This window comes from Thermobia domestica, chromosome 14 (assembly GCF_964235325.1).
Source record: "Thermobia domestica chromosome 14, izTheDome1.hap1.1, whole genome shotgun sequence".
Classification (NCBI taxonomy): domain Eukaryota; kingdom Metazoa; phylum Arthropoda; class Insecta; order Zygentoma; family Lepismatidae; genus Thermobia; species Thermobia domestica.
Window position 1 is genome coordinate 20,216,949 of NC_137467.1, and position 18,416 is coordinate 20,235,364.

An 18,416-nucleotide genomic window follows, 5' to 3' on the forward strand; every position below is an offset into this window, starting at 1 on the left:
TACACAATAATTATAATATAGAAATTGTAATAACTTATATAAATACATTATAAAATATCGTTGTTGCCTTCAATATAAAAGTAGTATGATCTCCAAATAAATACAAATCCTTATTATAAAATGAAAATATTTCAGGTTTTGTAAGTAACTCTTATTCCCAATAGTGAATACTCGCCGCTTCGCTACGTACTCAGTGACAGTGGCGAAGCGTAATCCCACAAGTAGGGTAGGCCCGATGAACTAATAACATAAATTTTAATGTATCATAAAATGTTTAAAATTATAGTCAAAATTCTATTTTCCTTATTGAGTTAAAAAGAAATTCCCAAATCGATTTATTTTAAAGAACTTTCTTAGCTGTATTTTATCACTGTTTAGAGTTAAATTTATGCGCATGTATAGGTAGTAGTTTTTTCTTTTCTTTTTTAAAAACATTTTGAAGTGCAGTTAATATTTTCTTCTGTTTGGGATTTGTAAGGGAGTATGAGGGGAATTTTCTCCTCACTAGCTGTTTTTATTTCCTGCATATTTGAAAATGGAGAGACAGAGAGAGAGGGGGGGGGGGAGAAAGTATATTCTTACAGTTAGCTGTCAAACTTCTTGGATAGCCGTTTGTTACTTGCATCTCCCACTATAAAGTAAGTAGACTGCATTTAATTAATGCATCATGTGATAATGACTTCACTAGAAATGACAATGCTTAGAAGGAACTTCATTTAAATCAACGCCAAGATATTTAATATTGTATTCTATGCAGTGATGTATTTAAGGGGGTGGCTTTCGGGCTTAAGCACTCACCGAAATTTAATCGCAACTTTTTATTGTTTTATATGTAATGCAGAATTTTCATATTGGTAAATTTATGTATATATTTAATATTTGAGACATATTCTACAAGCTATTAAAGACATGCAGAGGAAAAGAACAGCTACTCTGAGTAACTTCTGAAAGTATATACCAAAATTAAACAAGTTATCACTAATAAAAATACATAATTCTACACTAAAACTTCTTACTCTGTGTTAAGGTAATCATTTTATAACATATTAGCATCGAAAGATGACTTCAACGCTAAAACTAAACACCCAGAGGCGAGCCTTCGCAACTTCCTAACAATGCGTGCAATCCGCAGCGATAATAGCTTCGCTCCCTGAGAAGCATAATCCGTAAACCTGTCTAGCGAACTGGTGAGGCTCAGACGGCAGGGTCTCCAAGTGTTTCCAACCCACTATTTTGCTACCGAAAAAACGAAATGTTGAAGTCTTGATTTTATTTTATAAGGAACCAAAGATAAAGAAAATATACGATAGGAAAGAGGGTAGGCCCGGCGTCAGAGCCTCATAGTACGCTTCGCCACTCCTCTGCGTAATTAATTTTAATAGATGACGCTAGCGTGTGGGCCATTAAGAGATTTAAAACTATTGTTACGATTTAATCGCAACAGAAAAACTGAATTATTTCAATTTTATCATTTCAAAGCAGTGTTCGTAGTTTGAGGGAAATTTCTCTAATCTAGGGAAATTTCGTAAGTAAATTTAGCAAAAAGGGAAAAGAGATTTTTTCGATAAAATGCGAAAATCCAAGGAAATTTTAACTCAGACTGGTTGACCAATATAAATGTTTAAATTTTTCTCTGTTCTTCAGAAATAAACCAATACAACATTAGTAAAGTGTGTGTGTGTATATATGTGTCTGTGTCTGTGTTGAAAGTAGCGTAAGGCAAGCTATACAGTACAAGATAGATCCTAGGAAATCTACGACTTGTCCTAGAGTCAAAATTTCAACGTATATGGCATCAGATCGCATATCATTTCCTATGTTCTGAACGATCCTATGAGACTTCTTTTGTTTGGAGCACGCTTTATTTCGGAAAGAAAACTCGTAAGATTTTTGATTTAGGCGACATCAGGTGAGAGAAAGTGAAAACAAATTCGTTTTCTGTTTTCTCCCCGCCAACCGCATGTGGGTGAAAGAGCAAAAATACTCGATAAAATGAAGAGTGTTGCAGAGACTGATGAGATATGTTTTGCTCATTTATCTTCTGATTTCTATGCGTGTTTTAGTGGTGTGTAATTTAACAATAAAGCGCCTGGTATCAACATCGGTAGGATATGCAGTGTAGTTATGTGTATGGTACAAAAGAGTAGGATTTCCTATTAGATATGTCGTAACATTTTTTCTCGGATAAATCCTAAGATATTTCCTACGATTTATCTCATAGGGCTATTGTATAGCAGCCCTAACTTGTACTCATCGTTGCTTGTATGTATTGGTATGTATTTTTTGTAAAAAAGAAAGAACGAAAAAAGTAAAAGAAGTAGAAGCAGAACAACAAATGAGGTTGACACTTCCTTTAATATAACTAAATTAATCTTATCCCGTAACTTAGGAATTGGACACTCCACAAACCACGGAAAATTTGATAAGAAAATGGGAAAATTTGTGTCAATCCAGGGAAATTTTCTTAAGAAATCCTATAAACACTGTTCCAAAGTAGGACAAAGTCGTAAACCTATTTATATTTGAACACTATTATTTGTGTAGCCCTAAGTTAGTTTGTCGACAAAATAATAATTTAAAAAAAGTTAAATATAAACAATTACAATTTTTTTTAAGGAAGCGTTTGACCTATAGTGTACAACAAGCCGAAGGCTTGGCAACAACTGCTAGTATAAAGTTAATGAATATTTCTATTAACGCTATTTAATATATACATACATACATATATATATATATATAAACTACAGGGCGGTCCGGAAGTGGGCGTACCTCCCTTTGGTTTCAACAGTATAGTTTTAGTTATGGTAGAATATTTGTACACAGTTACCTTGAAGTCTTAAGGGTCTTAAGAGTCATAAACATCGGTATGATCGGTATGATCCATGTCGTAACACAGCTGAATTCTGCGCCAAGTTCTCGCAGAGAGTTTTGTGGAGATACTTCGGAGTCACGAGGGTGAAGGCGTGTTTCTCAGGTGCTCTTAATTCCTGCGTTGTGTGATATCGAGTGTTTCTTACTTGTTGCTTTATGAAACCCTTAAGAGAACATTGTATAGTGTCGTCAGATCGGGACTTGCAAAGGTTGCTGGTGAAGATGTACAGGGTGGGGACACTTCTAAATGGTACAGCCATATGGAGATTTACGGCTAAGGTGTACCATTTAGAAGTGTCCCCCGCTGTACAACCTCTTCCAATCTAGCGGCCAGAAAACGTCTGATTCAGGTAGTTGCGCACGTGAATCGCAAAGCAGAAAACAAATGAACATGGATAGCAATGTTGCCAGACAATGCCAAGCAATGTTACCAAACAAATGTGTGTAAAACCTAAAACCATCAAAAAGTACCAATTAAGGGTACGCCCACTTCCGGACCACGCTGTATATTGGAATTAAAAAATACTACTTCTTTTATATACTCAAAATAAAAGAAAAAACGCATTTTTTATTTTAAGGGGAAAATTTTTCTTTTGAAGTGATGACACTATAACATTCTAATAAAAGTGGTCTCCGCTTGAAATGAAATGAAATGAAATTTTTCAGTTTAACGTCTCTCGATTATGTCCGTTAGGCAAAGGAAGGCGATGATTAAGCCAAGGGAATGTTGATGGAAGAATTCTGTGGAATGATAATGAGGGAGGATAGGAGAGTAATTCGAGAAGATTCAAATACACGATGCTGTCCGCAACAAACTTACATGGTCAGGGATCGAACCAGCGATCCCACATACTAGAGGTAAGCGCTCTATCACTGAGCCACTGTGCCGCTTCTCCCCACTTGTAAAATTTCCCCCAGTTTGAGAAACACTGCGCTAAGGAAATCTCACAAATTTTAAGCAGTTGTATTCTTTTGATACAATTAAGTCTCTTATGATCCCATTGAAAACTATACTTACAAACATCCTATTAAAAAGCCTTGAATTAGCAGTGTTGCGAAGCAAAATTAAACCCGATTTAGGGTAGTGGTCAGTAGGGTGGGCCGAAAACGGCCGAAATTTTTTTTTTTAGAAAATTAGGATTGAGTACCGTGCAAAAGTTGTAAAATGTTATATTATGTTTCCTCACCAAAATAGAGCCGGATAAAAAGACATTTAACCGGGCCCCGGGGGCCCGAAAGAACGCTAATTTTGAAAAAAATAGTTTCGAGTAGTGAAAATATTATTGAAATATTTTTTTTAGAAAGTAAGGTTTGAGTACCATGCAAAAGTTGTATAATATTATGTTATGTTTCTTCACCAAAATAGAGCCGGATAAAAAAATTATTTAACCGGGCCCCAGGGGCCCGAAAGAACGGTAATTTTGAAAAAAGTAGCGACCAATGAAAATATTATATTAAAATATATTTTTGGAAAGTTAAGTTTCAGTATCGTGCAAAAGTTGTATAATGTTATGTTTCTTCACAGAAACAGAGCCGGAATAAAAGTTATTTAACCGCGGCCCGGGGGCCCTAAAGAACGTTTATTTAAAAAAAAAAAAAAAAGATAGTTGTAAATAGTGAAAATATTATTGATTTTTTTTCTTTTTTTTTTTAGAAAGTTAAGTTTGAGTACCGTGCAAAATTTATAATGTCATGTTTCCTCGCCAAAACAGAGTCGGATAAAAAGATATTTAACCGGGCCCTGGGAGCCCGAAAGAACGTTAATGCTGAAAAAATATGGTTGTGAGTAGTGAAAATATTATTGAAATATTTGTTTTCAAAAAATTAAATTTGAGTATCGTGCAAAAGTTGTATAATGCTATGTTTCTTCCCCAAAACAGAGGCAGATAAAAATATTTCACCAGGCCCTGCGTGTCCGAAAAGTGTTATTTTTTTTTAAATATATACCATTATTTTAAGTATGTATAGAAAATTGGTTAAGATTCCTAATACTTTAACTTGACCCCAGGATTTTAAATGTTCTGATCTGATGTGCAGCTCTTCGTCTGATTGGTGTTTAGTAGATATAATAGTACGGACACAAATACATAGGTAAGATTGAAAAATTGACCAACAAACACCAAACCAGCCCAGAACTCACCACGTGGAGATGGCTACACAGCGAGTTCCTCCCACCCACCTTCCTCTTACTTAAAGCTCCTTAGTTGAATTTTGGAACAAAATATTGAGATTTATGTTCGAAGCTTGGTAGATACTTTCGTGCTTCCAGTTTTGCGCGAATATAACCGTCTCGTGCAACACTACCGCATACTTCTAAAGAAGATTCTGTTACTACCTTTACACACCTCTCCAAAGCCTGTGTGTGGAAGGGGAACGTGCCAAACTGTGAAACCTCCTCTTTTCCACAATCATTTCGGTTAGTTCTTCTCTTGATACGTTAGCCAAAACTGGAAGTTTCGTTACAGTCACTTCTGACCAATCGATCAAATCGATATAATCTGCATATTCTTCAGTGCTTTGCCTACTGCAATTGTCAATTAGAACTATAGTTTGATATTTTCGGCCATGAAAATAGACCCTTAAAATTAGTAGCTTTACACTGTAGACGTTTTTTTTTTTTTTTTTTTTTTTTGCTAGTTTCCTACGGATTTTGTCTTTATCTACTACTTTGTCGGGGTTAGTTTTGTTCAGTAAATTCATATCTTTTAAAACAGCGGATACAATTTTAGCAGCCGACCTATTCGAGACACCTGTTAAATCTTTTGCGGTACTCATTTGTTTAGGGCTCACTATTGTTTATTTAGGTTAACTGTAGATTTTATTCTCTAAACGATAGCTCTATGCGAACTCTTCATCGCCTGAATTCGGGGTGGAAGCACTTAATGTATGTTACAATTGCGGGATTGAGGCTAACGATTGTAACCCTCTTCTATTTTGTACCGCAGCATCATAATTAGTGTTGTAAAAAAACGGTTTTTTTTCTGTGAAGTTTTTTTCAATAAAAAACATCGTTCTTTTTCATGTTTTTTTTTCAAAAGTCTGTTTTTTTTCTGGCAACTATTATTTATTGATTTATGTTGCAGATCATTGAAATAATCAACAGAACTTGAGTCGAAGATCTCGTAACTTACAAATCGTTTGTTTCTTTGAACTTATACGAGCAAAATTGTGTGATTATTCCTTTCAGCCCCAGGTCATTTTTGGCGTTTTCCTACATTTCCAGTTAGTGAATTATTGCTCAAAAACTATTCATTCGATTGATATGGTTAAGGCCTTGTTTTTAAGAAAATGGATGTGGCTATTTTTTGGTGTAAGTTGTATTGCAGTGTTGCCAACGGGTGGGAAATTATTGAGGGAAATGTAGGGATGAAAATTTACAAAAAGTTTCCTAACCGAATTTCAAAAATTTTTTGTATCTAGCACCACTGCTGCTATATGGGTTCAAGTCACCTAAACAAATCTTTGGTGTGTTGACAAGGTACAGTGAAATTCTGAAGTCGCTGGCTTCCATTCAAAGAGGGAAAGAAAAAATTCTGTCATACACATGAAATTTTGACACTTTTTACGCCTCAGAAGCAAAAATCAAATATGACGGGGTACAACTTCTGTAATTATCCTATTGAAACTTTTTATGGTGCGTTCTGTAGGGCAAAGAGGAAGCTTTCAGGTAGTGGTACGTTTGTTTCAATGTAACCAGTAAGATGGTAATAATAGAGGGGAAAAGGGAAATTTTCCGAATTTTTCACCTAATAGCGGGAATTAATTGTTTTGGCTGGAAACGCTGCCGTCAGACAGACGAAAACTATCTGAAAATAAACCGTAGTGCTCCAAGAATATATCGTACAAGTATCATGGCGATATATAACAAAGTAAGCATGAAATTTTAAAAAAATCTCATTCTACCTCAGAAATTCACCATTTTCTTACCATTTCCAGAACATGGTTTATTATAAACCTCAACTGTACTTCCCCTAATTATTCTAGTATAACTTTTTATGGTGCGCTGTGTAGGCTAAGGATGAGACTGTTAGACACTGGTACATTTGTTCGAATGTAGCCAACAAGAAGGAAATAATAGAAATAAAAAAGGGAATTTTTCCCAAAAGTTGCCACTAAAATCTGGAATTAAAATTTTTTGTAGCTAGCAACACTACTATCAGACACACACAATCTATCTTAAAATAAGCTTTGGTATCCCTCTAATATATCCTACAGGTATTGTGACGATATCTAATAAAGTAAGCATGTCAATAAAAATATCTCATTCTACCTTTTAAAAAATCACAGTTATCTTTCCAATTAGAGAACAAGGTCCACTGTAAACCTCAACTGTACTTCCCCTAATTATCCTATTGAAACTTTCTATAGTGCGTTGTGTAGAGCAAAGACGAGACTTCCAGATACTGGTACGTTTGTTCCGATATAGCCAACAAGAGGGAAATAATAGAGACAAAACATATAATTTTTCCAAAATTTCCCGCTAAAATCTGGAATTAAAATATTCTGTAGCTGGCAACACTGCTACCAAACAGACGCAAACTATCTTAAATTAAACATTGGTACACCACTAATATATCCTACAAGTATTATGGCGATATTTAAGGAACAAAGCTTCTAATTACCAAAAATATATTACGGTAAACAGAAAAGTAAGGGAAAACTGGAAAAATCAAGGGCTAGAACCTAAATACGAATTTTACGTGCACCCGCTAATTACCCCATTGTAACGATCTGTACTTTCGTTTGTTAAATAAGGACAAATGTTCGATTGGCGTAAGTTGACTTGCACTCGGACGTATAGGTACGGATTTGTAAACAAAAATTTCTAATATTTTGCCAAAATATAGGAAATTTTAATTTCCCTAATTGGCAACACTGCGCGCAGGCCCGTCCAATTGATGTCAACAGTTAGGTATCCATCCGAGGTATCTCCTGGCAAGTCTTAAGAATGTCTTTCTACAACAAAGAAAGCTACAGGGAAAAAAAAGTAAAGGAAATTCGAAATTAGGAAATTCTCGAATTTTTGACTGGGGTTAAATTTGAGAAGGAAATTGGACACCAGAAGAAAAAGAAATTAATATGATAAACTATAGTCCAACCACATTTTGCAAGAATAATATCCCGATATATTAATTAGTGTCCACACTGGAGCGGATTAAACAAGTGACACACCTGTGTGTGCCACTTTGGCCACCTGGGCCACCGAGTATACATTTGATTACATTTTTTTGACTACTAACTCGTGTTGTTGTTGTAGTTATAGTCTCGACTAATAATAATATCGTTGTAAACAATAACTTTATAAGGAAAATTTTCTCTCCTTTTTACATCTTAGTTCCAACACTGTTGGTGAGAAATGTAGTGTTTCAAAATAAATTTTGGGGTATAAGTCTTCGTAGTACTTATTACATTTTACGTACAATTATAAGCAATGCATCAAGTAAAAGAGCACCTCAAACAGTCTTTGCTACAAGTGTTTAATGTGAGATTCATTCGTCACACGGAACACGTCTAGTCGATAGGCGAGAAAGGCCCATAAACTTTCCGCCATATGGCACAAAACACATTCAATTTAGGGGAGTTTCGTTTCAATTGTACCATCTCCTGAGGATTTGCTGACGGTCAGATGCAAACATTATGAGTGTTCACATTAGCTCTTAGGTGAAAAGTCGATTTATCACTGAAGACGACACGATCCAGAAAATCTTCATTCTTATGCAGGAATATTTCACTTGCGAAATTGGCACGAAAAGCGTAGTCTGTAGGCTTTAGACTTGTAGCAACTGCAAACAATAAAGACGTAGTTGCAAGCGTCTCCTTAATATTCTTCACACAGACGGTTGCACTGTACAGGTTCAGTCTTTATTAAAACACAAAAAGCTTTCTGCTCTCTAGTCTCCATCTTTGCTACTTGCTCTTTCTAACGGCAGACAGAAGAAACAATGCATGTACAATCCGCGGCAAAAAACCCTGCAAAATGAGCATATAAGTTTATTGTGAAATGACGAAGTCTTTTGCTCCAAAATAAGTGTGCACGGGAGGAGGCCGAGGTTTATCCTGGCGTGATTCGTTTCACTTAGACGTTATGTTCATTCCCTGTGCTATTAGGCGTAGTTTCACAATAAACTTATATCCTCATGTTGCAGGTTTTTTGCCGCGCATTGTACATGCGTGCGTACAAAACTGTTTGAGTTGCTCTTTCATTTGATATAATATTTATAATTGTAATAGATACTACAAAGATTCAAAACCCTAATATTAATTTTGAAACACCCTGCATTAGTTCAAATTGAGTCATCCTATATTCAGGTCCTAGTCAATTTGTCGCCTCGTGCAATGGCATAATTTGCCGCCTGCCCCTTTCTCCAGAAAGAACAAATCTTAGAAGTCATGATTTTAAGTATGCTACTCCAGCATGAACAACAAAGGTGATGTAAGTGCAGTCGCACTCAGAAAGGCTTAAATACTTACTAAAAATGCAGTTCCGTTGTGTCTGTTTTTTTCTTTAAATGTTAATCTATTATGATAGTTAAAGATAAAGCAAACACACCTGCAGAGAAAAGATGGTAATCCTTTTTATAGAATTCACTATCGAGCTTCAATCTCAGTGTATCAGTTTGCAATTCCAGTGCAACTAGCTCTTTTATCTTTATTTCTTGATTTTTCTTCTACATCTTCTAACATTTTTTTTAAAATAAAACTTGTTTCTATCTTCAATGATAAGGAACTTGCTTCTGACAAAAACAAGACTACTTTCATATCAAAACTGTGATAACTTACTAAATGGAACAGATATTCACTACTATTCGAGAATTGAATTCTTGCATTTGACAACAATCAAGCAATTTGTGCTCGGATTTATTCGACCATTTTCTTTAGCATTGTCCATGTGGCCTTAAACTAATGCAACCTAAACATAATTTATGAATGTTGTAGGCCTATTCAAATAGGTCAGCTTAGTAAATGTAACTACCATCATCATGAAGTTTGTTTCCAACAAGAAATATTTAATTTAAATAATATACTTATGACTGATTTTGCCGGACCATACAAGCTTGCCGTTCCACGCAAATGCACGTGTTGCATATATACAGTGGCGTATTTAGGGGGCTTCCGGGGTTAAGCCCCCCCCCGAAATCTTACTTACTATAGTAAAGTATATGAAATATCTTGCAGAATTTTCACATTTTCAGGCAAAGCCCCCCCGAAAGTTAGCAAAGCCCCTCCCGAAACAAAATTGTAAATACGCCACTGCATATATGGTAGAGCCGGCTCTGCATATCATATATATCTAGTCGACAAATTATTTATATATGACATTTAGAAAAATACTATTAGGCAAATTAGTATTAGTTTTTACCTTTAGACAACTTATTGGAATTTTATACTGCTCGTGACATTATTTTCGTACTTATTAAAGGCCTGCATTCACGAAAAAACAAAATTTCAATTCTACGTTTATTTCTTAGTTGATATTGATGAAAACTGCTGAAACCCGAATTGTTAATAGGTATGGTATTCATGTAAATTGTAAAATATTTGTAGCGTGTCAGTATCTAGCGTTTAATTTATGTTGCATTTTATGGTGATTACACCTACATAAAAATATTTCATACTTAAATAGACGTTAGATGCATTACAAATGACTATTTGAAAAAAAACGAAATTTAGAAAAAAAACGAGAGGCAATGTTTTTTTTCTAAAAAAAACGTACATTTCTGAAAAAATACGAACCGTTTTTTTTCTATTTACAACACTAATCATAATCGATCTGTGTGTCATGCTTTCTTTTGAACCTATGGGTTTCTGCTTTATCTACCTTGCAACTCGTCATTTGTCTCTGATTTCTCTGATCTAATATGAGCTCCACGGCGGTATTTAATTTGATTTATCACACTTACAAATTAATCTATCGCAGCATTTGCAAGAGAAAATATCAAATAACTTCTGAACACCGTTCTTAAATTTCTTTAATTTGGCTCTTAATGGAGGTATCTTGTTTCTTAATGGGGTTAATGATCGTTTTGCATTTTGAGTTGTAATTCAACATCATATCCTTAATTCGAAGGCAAGACAATACAGGAAAAGAGGCTCGCAGCCATATCGTTTCTAGTTTGTTTGAATTCAGCAATGTAAGCGCCGCCTTCGGAAAGCCAGTGTTGTGCATTTTGCATCCAGATGCGAAAAAGTGATATTCTCTTAAAGTTTGAGAGTTTTGAGCTGGGCTCAACACGAAGGTTTTTCGTGTGTTAATATGGTAGTTATCAAAGTTAGTTAAGCTCTTAATAGTTATTTGCGTATATTAAAACCATGTATTTCATGTTTTATGTACGAGTATTAATAGGATTGTCTGGTAAAATGTTTTTATTACCTAAAATCATTTTATTTGAACAAAAAATTAGGCACTTTAGGGCCACGGGGGCCCGGTTAAATATTGTTTTAAAATCAACATATTTGACATGGCTTCATTTCGTACCAATGCATAACTTTTGATAACTACTCAATCCTGAATATCTGAAAAAAAATTTTTCGGCCCACCCTAGTGGTCAGTGTCTTTGTGCTGCAATTGGCCATTACGAGCAGGGCCGGATTTAGGGGGGGTGCAAAGGTGCACGTGCATCCCCCCTTCGTCGCAAATATACACTACCTGAAGTGGGAAGCTAGCAGTGAGTTTTGCAAAATCAATAGTTTAAGTCAATTTTCTGAAGGTTGAAGGAAAACAATTCATCGAGAGCTGACACTTAGCATTTCCAAAGGAATTCCTCTTTCACATCACAGATGCCTAAAGGAATTTAAAAAAAAAAACTCAAATTTAATTCAAATTACTGGTAGTTATTGGTGCACCCCCCTTAGAGAATCCTGGATCCGGTTCTGATTACGAGCAACTGGTTTTAGCGAAGACTTTTTCCTTTGTTCTACTAGGTGAATGCCTAGATAATACCTTTAAATGTAAGCCCTCGCCGACCTCCTTCATTTGATTTTTCACTGAAGTAATCCGATTTGGATCAAACTTGGCGTGATGAGTGTCCTTGTCCTTCTATAGAAGGTTGTGAAGTAGTATGGTGCGCAGATCTTTTCTTTCTAAATTATACGTAACATAAAAATCAATGAAGGGCTATTTTTTTTAAACTCCTACAAAGGTATAAGTTTTCGTACTCACTGTTGTTATTCCTACTAACTAACTAATAGATCTACATTTTAAATTAACCCCAGGGGTTGTATTTAGATGTTTATTAAATAAGTTAAATTATTTTTTAAAGCATTCTATTAATATACAGCAAAAAGTGGTGACTAACTAACTGATCAACGCCCAAACCAAACTGCTTCAGCTAGAAACTTGAAATTTAGATCTATGGCATAAGGTACCACTATGGAAGGAGTTTTGGAAATATGACAGAGAAGAATGGAAATAGGGGTAGCAATTATTATATTAAAACGTTCATATATCCGAACTCATGAACTCATGAAATTGGCCATGTGGACTTCTCATTAAAAATAATAGCGCTTTCTGATATTTGACCTAGAAGAGAAGAAAACGGGATGAGAAGGAAAAAGAGACGAACCCAACGCCGTAGCTAGGAAGGAGGGCGGGCGGGGCTGTTACCGTGGGCGCTGATACCAAGAGGATTCCATACGAGCAAAAGAAAAAGAGTAAACTACGCGGCACGCCTAAAAAGTATTGGCACCCTATTAAGTCAATATTGTTGTCTGTTTGTTTCAAATTTATAGATTGTTTCAAATTTTCTTGCTCGCTCCACTCGCTACCCAAACGTTTCAATAAGAGTCACAACAAGTTTTTACTTATGACTTAAACATTACAACAAAAGCTGCTTCTCTATGTTAAAAAATAAATAAATAAATAAATAAAAAAAGCTTTGTAAGGTGAGTGTAAGGGGCGCTGAATTCTACTTTGCGCCACGCGTCGAAATCTCTAGCTATGACTCTGGCACGGACCACAATCATCATAATGACAGACCATAACTCGGAACCTTTTAAGATAGAGACATCAAATTTGGTATTTGAATTTCTCATTTCACACAATAAGAAATATGTTTCAGTTTTTTTTATTTTTTATTTTTTTTTACATTAGGCGTAGAAATGAAGAAAATGAAACGGCCAGGAAAGAAAGGGTGGAATTACTATTACTATCATAAGATGGCTATATCTCGAAATCCCTTAAGATTAGACACATGAAGTTAGATGCAGGGCCGTGCCTTGGGGGGGCGAGCGGGGCGACAGCTCCGGGCGCCGAAGTAAGGGGGGCGAAAAATCGGGAGGAAAAGGGGCAAAATAAAGGAAAAATTACTTGGAATATATGTATGGGGTCGCCGTCGTATACTCTCGCCCCGGGCGCTGATTTTCCACGGCACGGCACTGGTTAGATGTTCGACCTTGAATGGAAAAAGAAGGGGTGGAGCACTTCTTTAAGATGTCTGTAAGACGGTTTTTTTTTTTTTTTTTTTTTTGCGAGATCTCAAGTTCAGAGGAATTTTATATGAAATATACAGAATGAAGAAGGCAAAATATTGTCCATTTACATGCAAAGGCATTTGCTAGTATATACAGGGTGTAACAAAAATGTGTGACTATATTTTGAGAACAGATTCCTTATATCAAAATAACAAAGAAAAGTTCATATGGACTTGTGCTCAAAAGTGGATAGTTTTAGAGTTATAGGGTGCCGAAAACGTGAAATATATGAACTTTAGAGGTTTATAGCTCCACTACTATCGGACCTATCGTAGTCGGGTCAAGACATCACTGAGGAATTGCTATGCGAACTATCCAAATATCAATCTTTAAGAATGCTCCAGTACTTGCACACTAATTTTTAGAGAGGTAGATGGAGAGTGATCAAGTACTCCCAAAAAGAATCTCTAAAAATGATTGTGCAAGTACCGGAGGCCCTGAAAGATGGATATTTGACATACTAGTTCCTTAGTAATGTCTTGATCCGACTACAATTAGGGATACGCACGAGTCGAGTCGAGACAGGATTTTCCTGACAAAATTCGAGTCGATACACGGCTCTTCCAATAGTGAAATATACATTTTTCGAGTTGAGACATCACTTTTACCAGGGACGGATCCAGGGGGGGGATCGGGGCGTTCGCCCCCTTCCAGAAGAAGAAACTTTATTGTTTTTTTATATATAAATAAAATCCATTCCAGAGTTTGCAGCCCTTAAAAGTAGCATTATGACAACCCACCGCCCCCCCCCAGAAGTCGGTCCTGGATCCGCCCCTGACTTTCACAGTACATTTTCTTGACGAGACAGCCACAAATCTTGTCTCGTGCGCCTCCCTAACTACGATCGGTCCTATTGTAGTGGAATTACGCACCTTTAAAGTTAACGTTTTTACGTTTTCGACACCCTGTAACTACGAAAATTTGCACTTCCGACCACAGGTCCATATGAAGTATTTTTCTTATTTTGAAATGAGAAATCTATTCCCAAACAATTGTGACAAATTTTTGTAACACCTTGTATATATATCGCCCCTTTCAAAGTTTTCTTAACCCCTACGCTGTTTAGTAGCTGTGATACCCGCCCATGCTCCTCAATTACTTACAGGAATAACTTTCTTAACATCCAATGCAACGTTCACAAAAACAGAAATGTCCTTATCGCATTTTTGCTTTCATTTCCTCTCTGCCATTTTGTAAAGGAAATTTCTTAGGAGAAAGTACAATTCCCGTTACGTGACCTTTTAAGTAAGGATATCCACACAAGTGAAGAAATCTTTTTGTCGTGTTTAAACACCCATTTGTTTTTAATTTCATTATCTTTATTGCTTCTTTACTGTAAAAGTTTACATGCTTTTCGAACTGGAAAAACGAATACAGTTTACGATATGGCGCTCCAGTCCAAGTCATGATAGAGTAACTGTAAGTTGTGCGAATAATGACGACCCATTCTCTAAACGAGAATTCAATGACCAATGAAGAACACTGAAATGGACGATTACTCAAACAAGATGTCCGAAACAATTCCCAGATATCCCCAAAATGGCTACTACGTCATTACTTGTATAAATTTCATTTACTCTGGGGTCATGTTAACCAGTAGCTACTTCTCGCTAGGCTATTTGTTAATGTTAGTGGTGCGAACTTTGATTCATTTTCTGGAATCGATTCCTTTCAATCCACTCCACAGAAAACAATGGTTTCTAAGAGTCGAATATTCTTTGATTCCACTTCATTGAATATGATAATCCCGATTACCTATCTGGTCCTCCAACTTGATTGCCCCCAAAATGGATTTGTTCGTCTTCATTAACTTAAATATTTTGACTACACTTATTGAATATTTCCCAGTTCCTATGAAGCTCTAGAATTTGAACCCCTCAAACACGGATTCGTTTCTCTGGATCAAATCCTTTGATCCCGCTGAGTTAAATAACGCATAGTTCCTATGTGATTCTCCAAGTTTTATTATTATTATTATTATTATTATTATTATTATTATTATTATTATTATTATTATTATTATTATTATTATTATTATTATTATTATTATTATTATATGTTAACATCTCTTAGATTTGTTAGATATTCCAGTGTAAATTGGCGTTCAGCTGTGTCTGGAATTATGTTTGTAAATAAATAAATAAATAAGTTGATTGATCCAAAAATGAATTTGCTCCTCTAGATCAAGTTCTTTGACTGAAATTTTTGTATTTTCTCCAGTTCCTATGTAGCTCAAGAATTTGATCTCTCAAACATGAATTTGTTTCTCTGGATCGAATCCTTTGATTTCACTGAAAAAATGAAATGAAATCTTTAAGTTTTAGGTCCCACGTTTATGCCGGTTACGCTAAAGGAGATAATGATTATGAGAAATGCATGAAATGGTGGAATGAAGAAAGTGGGAGGAAACGGAAGAACCCCAAAAAACCCACGAGCACGGTGTTTGTCCACCACAAAGTCCATACAGCGCAAGGTGGGATCGAACCAGGGACTCAAAGTACCGGAGGTGAACGCTCTACCACTGAGCCACCGCGCCTCCTTTGATTTTACTGATTTAAATAAATCTAAGTTTCCATAACGATCTCTCTCTCTCTCTCTCTCTCTCTAGTCTTATTCCTTTTCTCATTCGAAGGAGTGGGTGGAAAAATTATTGGAAAGGGAGGACTCGATAAAAACTTACCTCCCTTGTCAGAGGTGGTCGGTGAATTTTGAAGTCGGGTGTTGTAAAAAAAAAAAAAAATAAATGAAATGAAATCTTTGAATTTAACGTCCCATGATTATGCCCGTTAGGCTAAAGGAGACTACGATGATGAGAAAGGAATGAAATAGTGGAATGAAGAAAGTGGATGGAAACGGAAAAAACCCATGAAAACCCACGCACACGGTTTGTTCACCACAAAGCTCACTTGGCGCGAGCTGAAATTGAACCAATAACCCCATGCACCAGAGGTGAACGTTCTACCACTGTGCCAATGCGGCCCACCCGAGGGTTTAAAGTTCACAACTGAACCGGTTTTCTCAAATTTAGCAATCAGTCTGATCTCAGTCGACGTATTCAGTGCATTACGTTCACCAAACATTCCACGCAGTTTGTGAACAGTTTCTGCATAACATTTACCACCACTCTGAAAGCACGCTGTTCAGTCATGAAGCGTTCCGTTTCTATTCGTACAGAAAATAGATAAAGGTCATGAGCTATTCGGCGCTCCGTAACTCCTAACCACAATGACAACAGATGAAAATCGTGTAACTTTCAGTGCTGCCAACTTACTACCTAGGTAGAACAGAAATGGCGGACATTTCAAAAGTTACGTTATTTATGGGATACCACCATACTAACTTGTAAGTTCTATCCAGATTGGAAGAATTGGGTGAACTCGTATCATGTATAGTATTAATGTGATTGGTTTTCTCAGGAGAAAACCAATTGGAGGACGAGAGCGAGAGTATGTGACTATAAAGTAAAAATTTAAAAAATGGAAAAAGTGAAATACAATTTCTCGTTTATACTCCCATAGTTATGTCGTCTAGTGGTTGGTTTGGAGTTTAGTGTGCTGTTTGATCACCGAGCCTATATGAGATGGGCAACTATTACTTAAGAATTCCTATCACTGCGAAATTAAAATACCGCTAATTTTACAGTAATTATGTGATATCTTCAAGTGGATCAAGACCTCCCTAGACGATGTTATTTTGCATGAGGTACCGTTATCACGAGTCACCTAGTAGCTTTCCGTTGGCAGTTATTTAGAAACGCGAAAATAAATGCCGATTTTCTAAATGGCTGGAAATCGAAAGCAGATAAATGAGTCGTAATAACGGTATCTCACGCAAAATAATATTGTCTAGGGATATCTTGTTTCACTTTTCGATTATCTTTTTATCTATTTGAAGATATCACATAATTACTGCAAAATTAGCGGTATTTTAATTTCGCAGTGATGAGGCCTCTTAATATTTGACTTAAGACTGCAGGAAACGGATAATTAATGAAAGTTAATTATGGAAGAATTGGGGAATGGGAATGTAGAAGGAAACGGGAAAATCTCGAGAAAACCCACTGACCAAAATTGTCTACTAGAAACTCTCATTGTCTGGAATCGAAAAAGGAATCCTCACAGCAGATATAAACGCTCTACTACTTTTTTCTTTAACTGTTTTCTTTCTCTAGCTCCGTTTTCTTCCATTTTTCATGACCACCAGTCGCTACAGGAACACGGACACAGAATGTTCAAGATAACTAAAAATACCTATATGTTCTTCAGAGGGACTCGAACCCACAATGAATTATGCCTCTCAATCTGAGGCCAAATGGTTTCGAAAAATAGTCGCTTACTCTGAAGGAAGAACGCAGACTGGACATATATGAGAACAAGATCCTGAGACGAATATTCGGACCTAAGAGGAACGGAAATGGGAAATGGTGGAAACTTCATAATCAGAAACTACATAATTTATATACCGCCTACCAAAATTTTAAAGTCGTTAAGTCTCAGGCGGGCAGATCATGTAGCCAGAATGGAAGAAAGTAGGAATGCTTTCAAAGTCTGAAATGGAAATCCAATCGAAAAATAACCATTAGGAAGATCTGGACGTAGATATGAGGACAATCTCGAAGAAACAGGAATACAAATTAGAAACTGGATTCAGTTGGCTAAGGACAGAAGTCAGTGGAGAGTTTTTGTGAACGCGGCATTGAACCTTCGGGTTCCATAAGCCATAGAATTATAGATTTGAAACCGAACGCCCGAGACCACTATTGGCACTGGCTAACCACTGAGCCACCACGCCCACTTACAAGGGAAGTATTTGAAGTGGTACGCGGAATCTGTATGTGTTATATATCGTTGGAAAGATCACACTGAGTAAACCTCATATGTGAAATATGTCTTGTCTTGAATGGGGCCTGTAGACGACGTGGCGACCATTTGAAGATCAGAACAAGGCACACTCCGAAATACCAGAAAACTCGTACAAAATAGGAAGCCATAATGCAATTCTTTTTTTTTTTGAGACGCGGTATATATAGGTTTAAAAGTTAACTGAATACAAATCTGATACCAAATGTTTACAAA

The 18,416-nt window shown here is 36.2% G+C and overlaps 2 protein-coding genes across 3 annotated transcripts in view; one reads left to right on the forward strand and one right to left on the reverse strand.

Moving 5' to 3' along the window:
• LOC145669565 (maternal effect protein oskar-like) overlaps nt 1-18,416 on the reverse strand; it is a 142,065-nt gene that overhangs the window by 100,878 nt on the left and 22,771 nt on the right. The gene's annotated exons all lie outside the window — the stretch shown is intronic.
• Nucleotides 1,889-18,416, forward strand: part of LOC145669566 (uncharacterized) — a 45,471-nt gene continuing 28,943 nt past the window's right edge. Inside the window, exon 1 of one of the 2 annotated variants that reach the window (XM_081737779.1) lies at nt 1,889-2,017. In XM_081737779.1, coding sequence (XP_081593905.1) covers nt 1,993-2,017 — 25 coding nt within the window. In that variant the 5' untranslated portion in view covers nt 1,889-1,992. Of the gene's footprint in view, nt 2,018-3,567; nt 3,730-18,416 lie in introns of those variants that run through there. The other variant, XM_081737778.1, reaches the window with a different exon arrangement.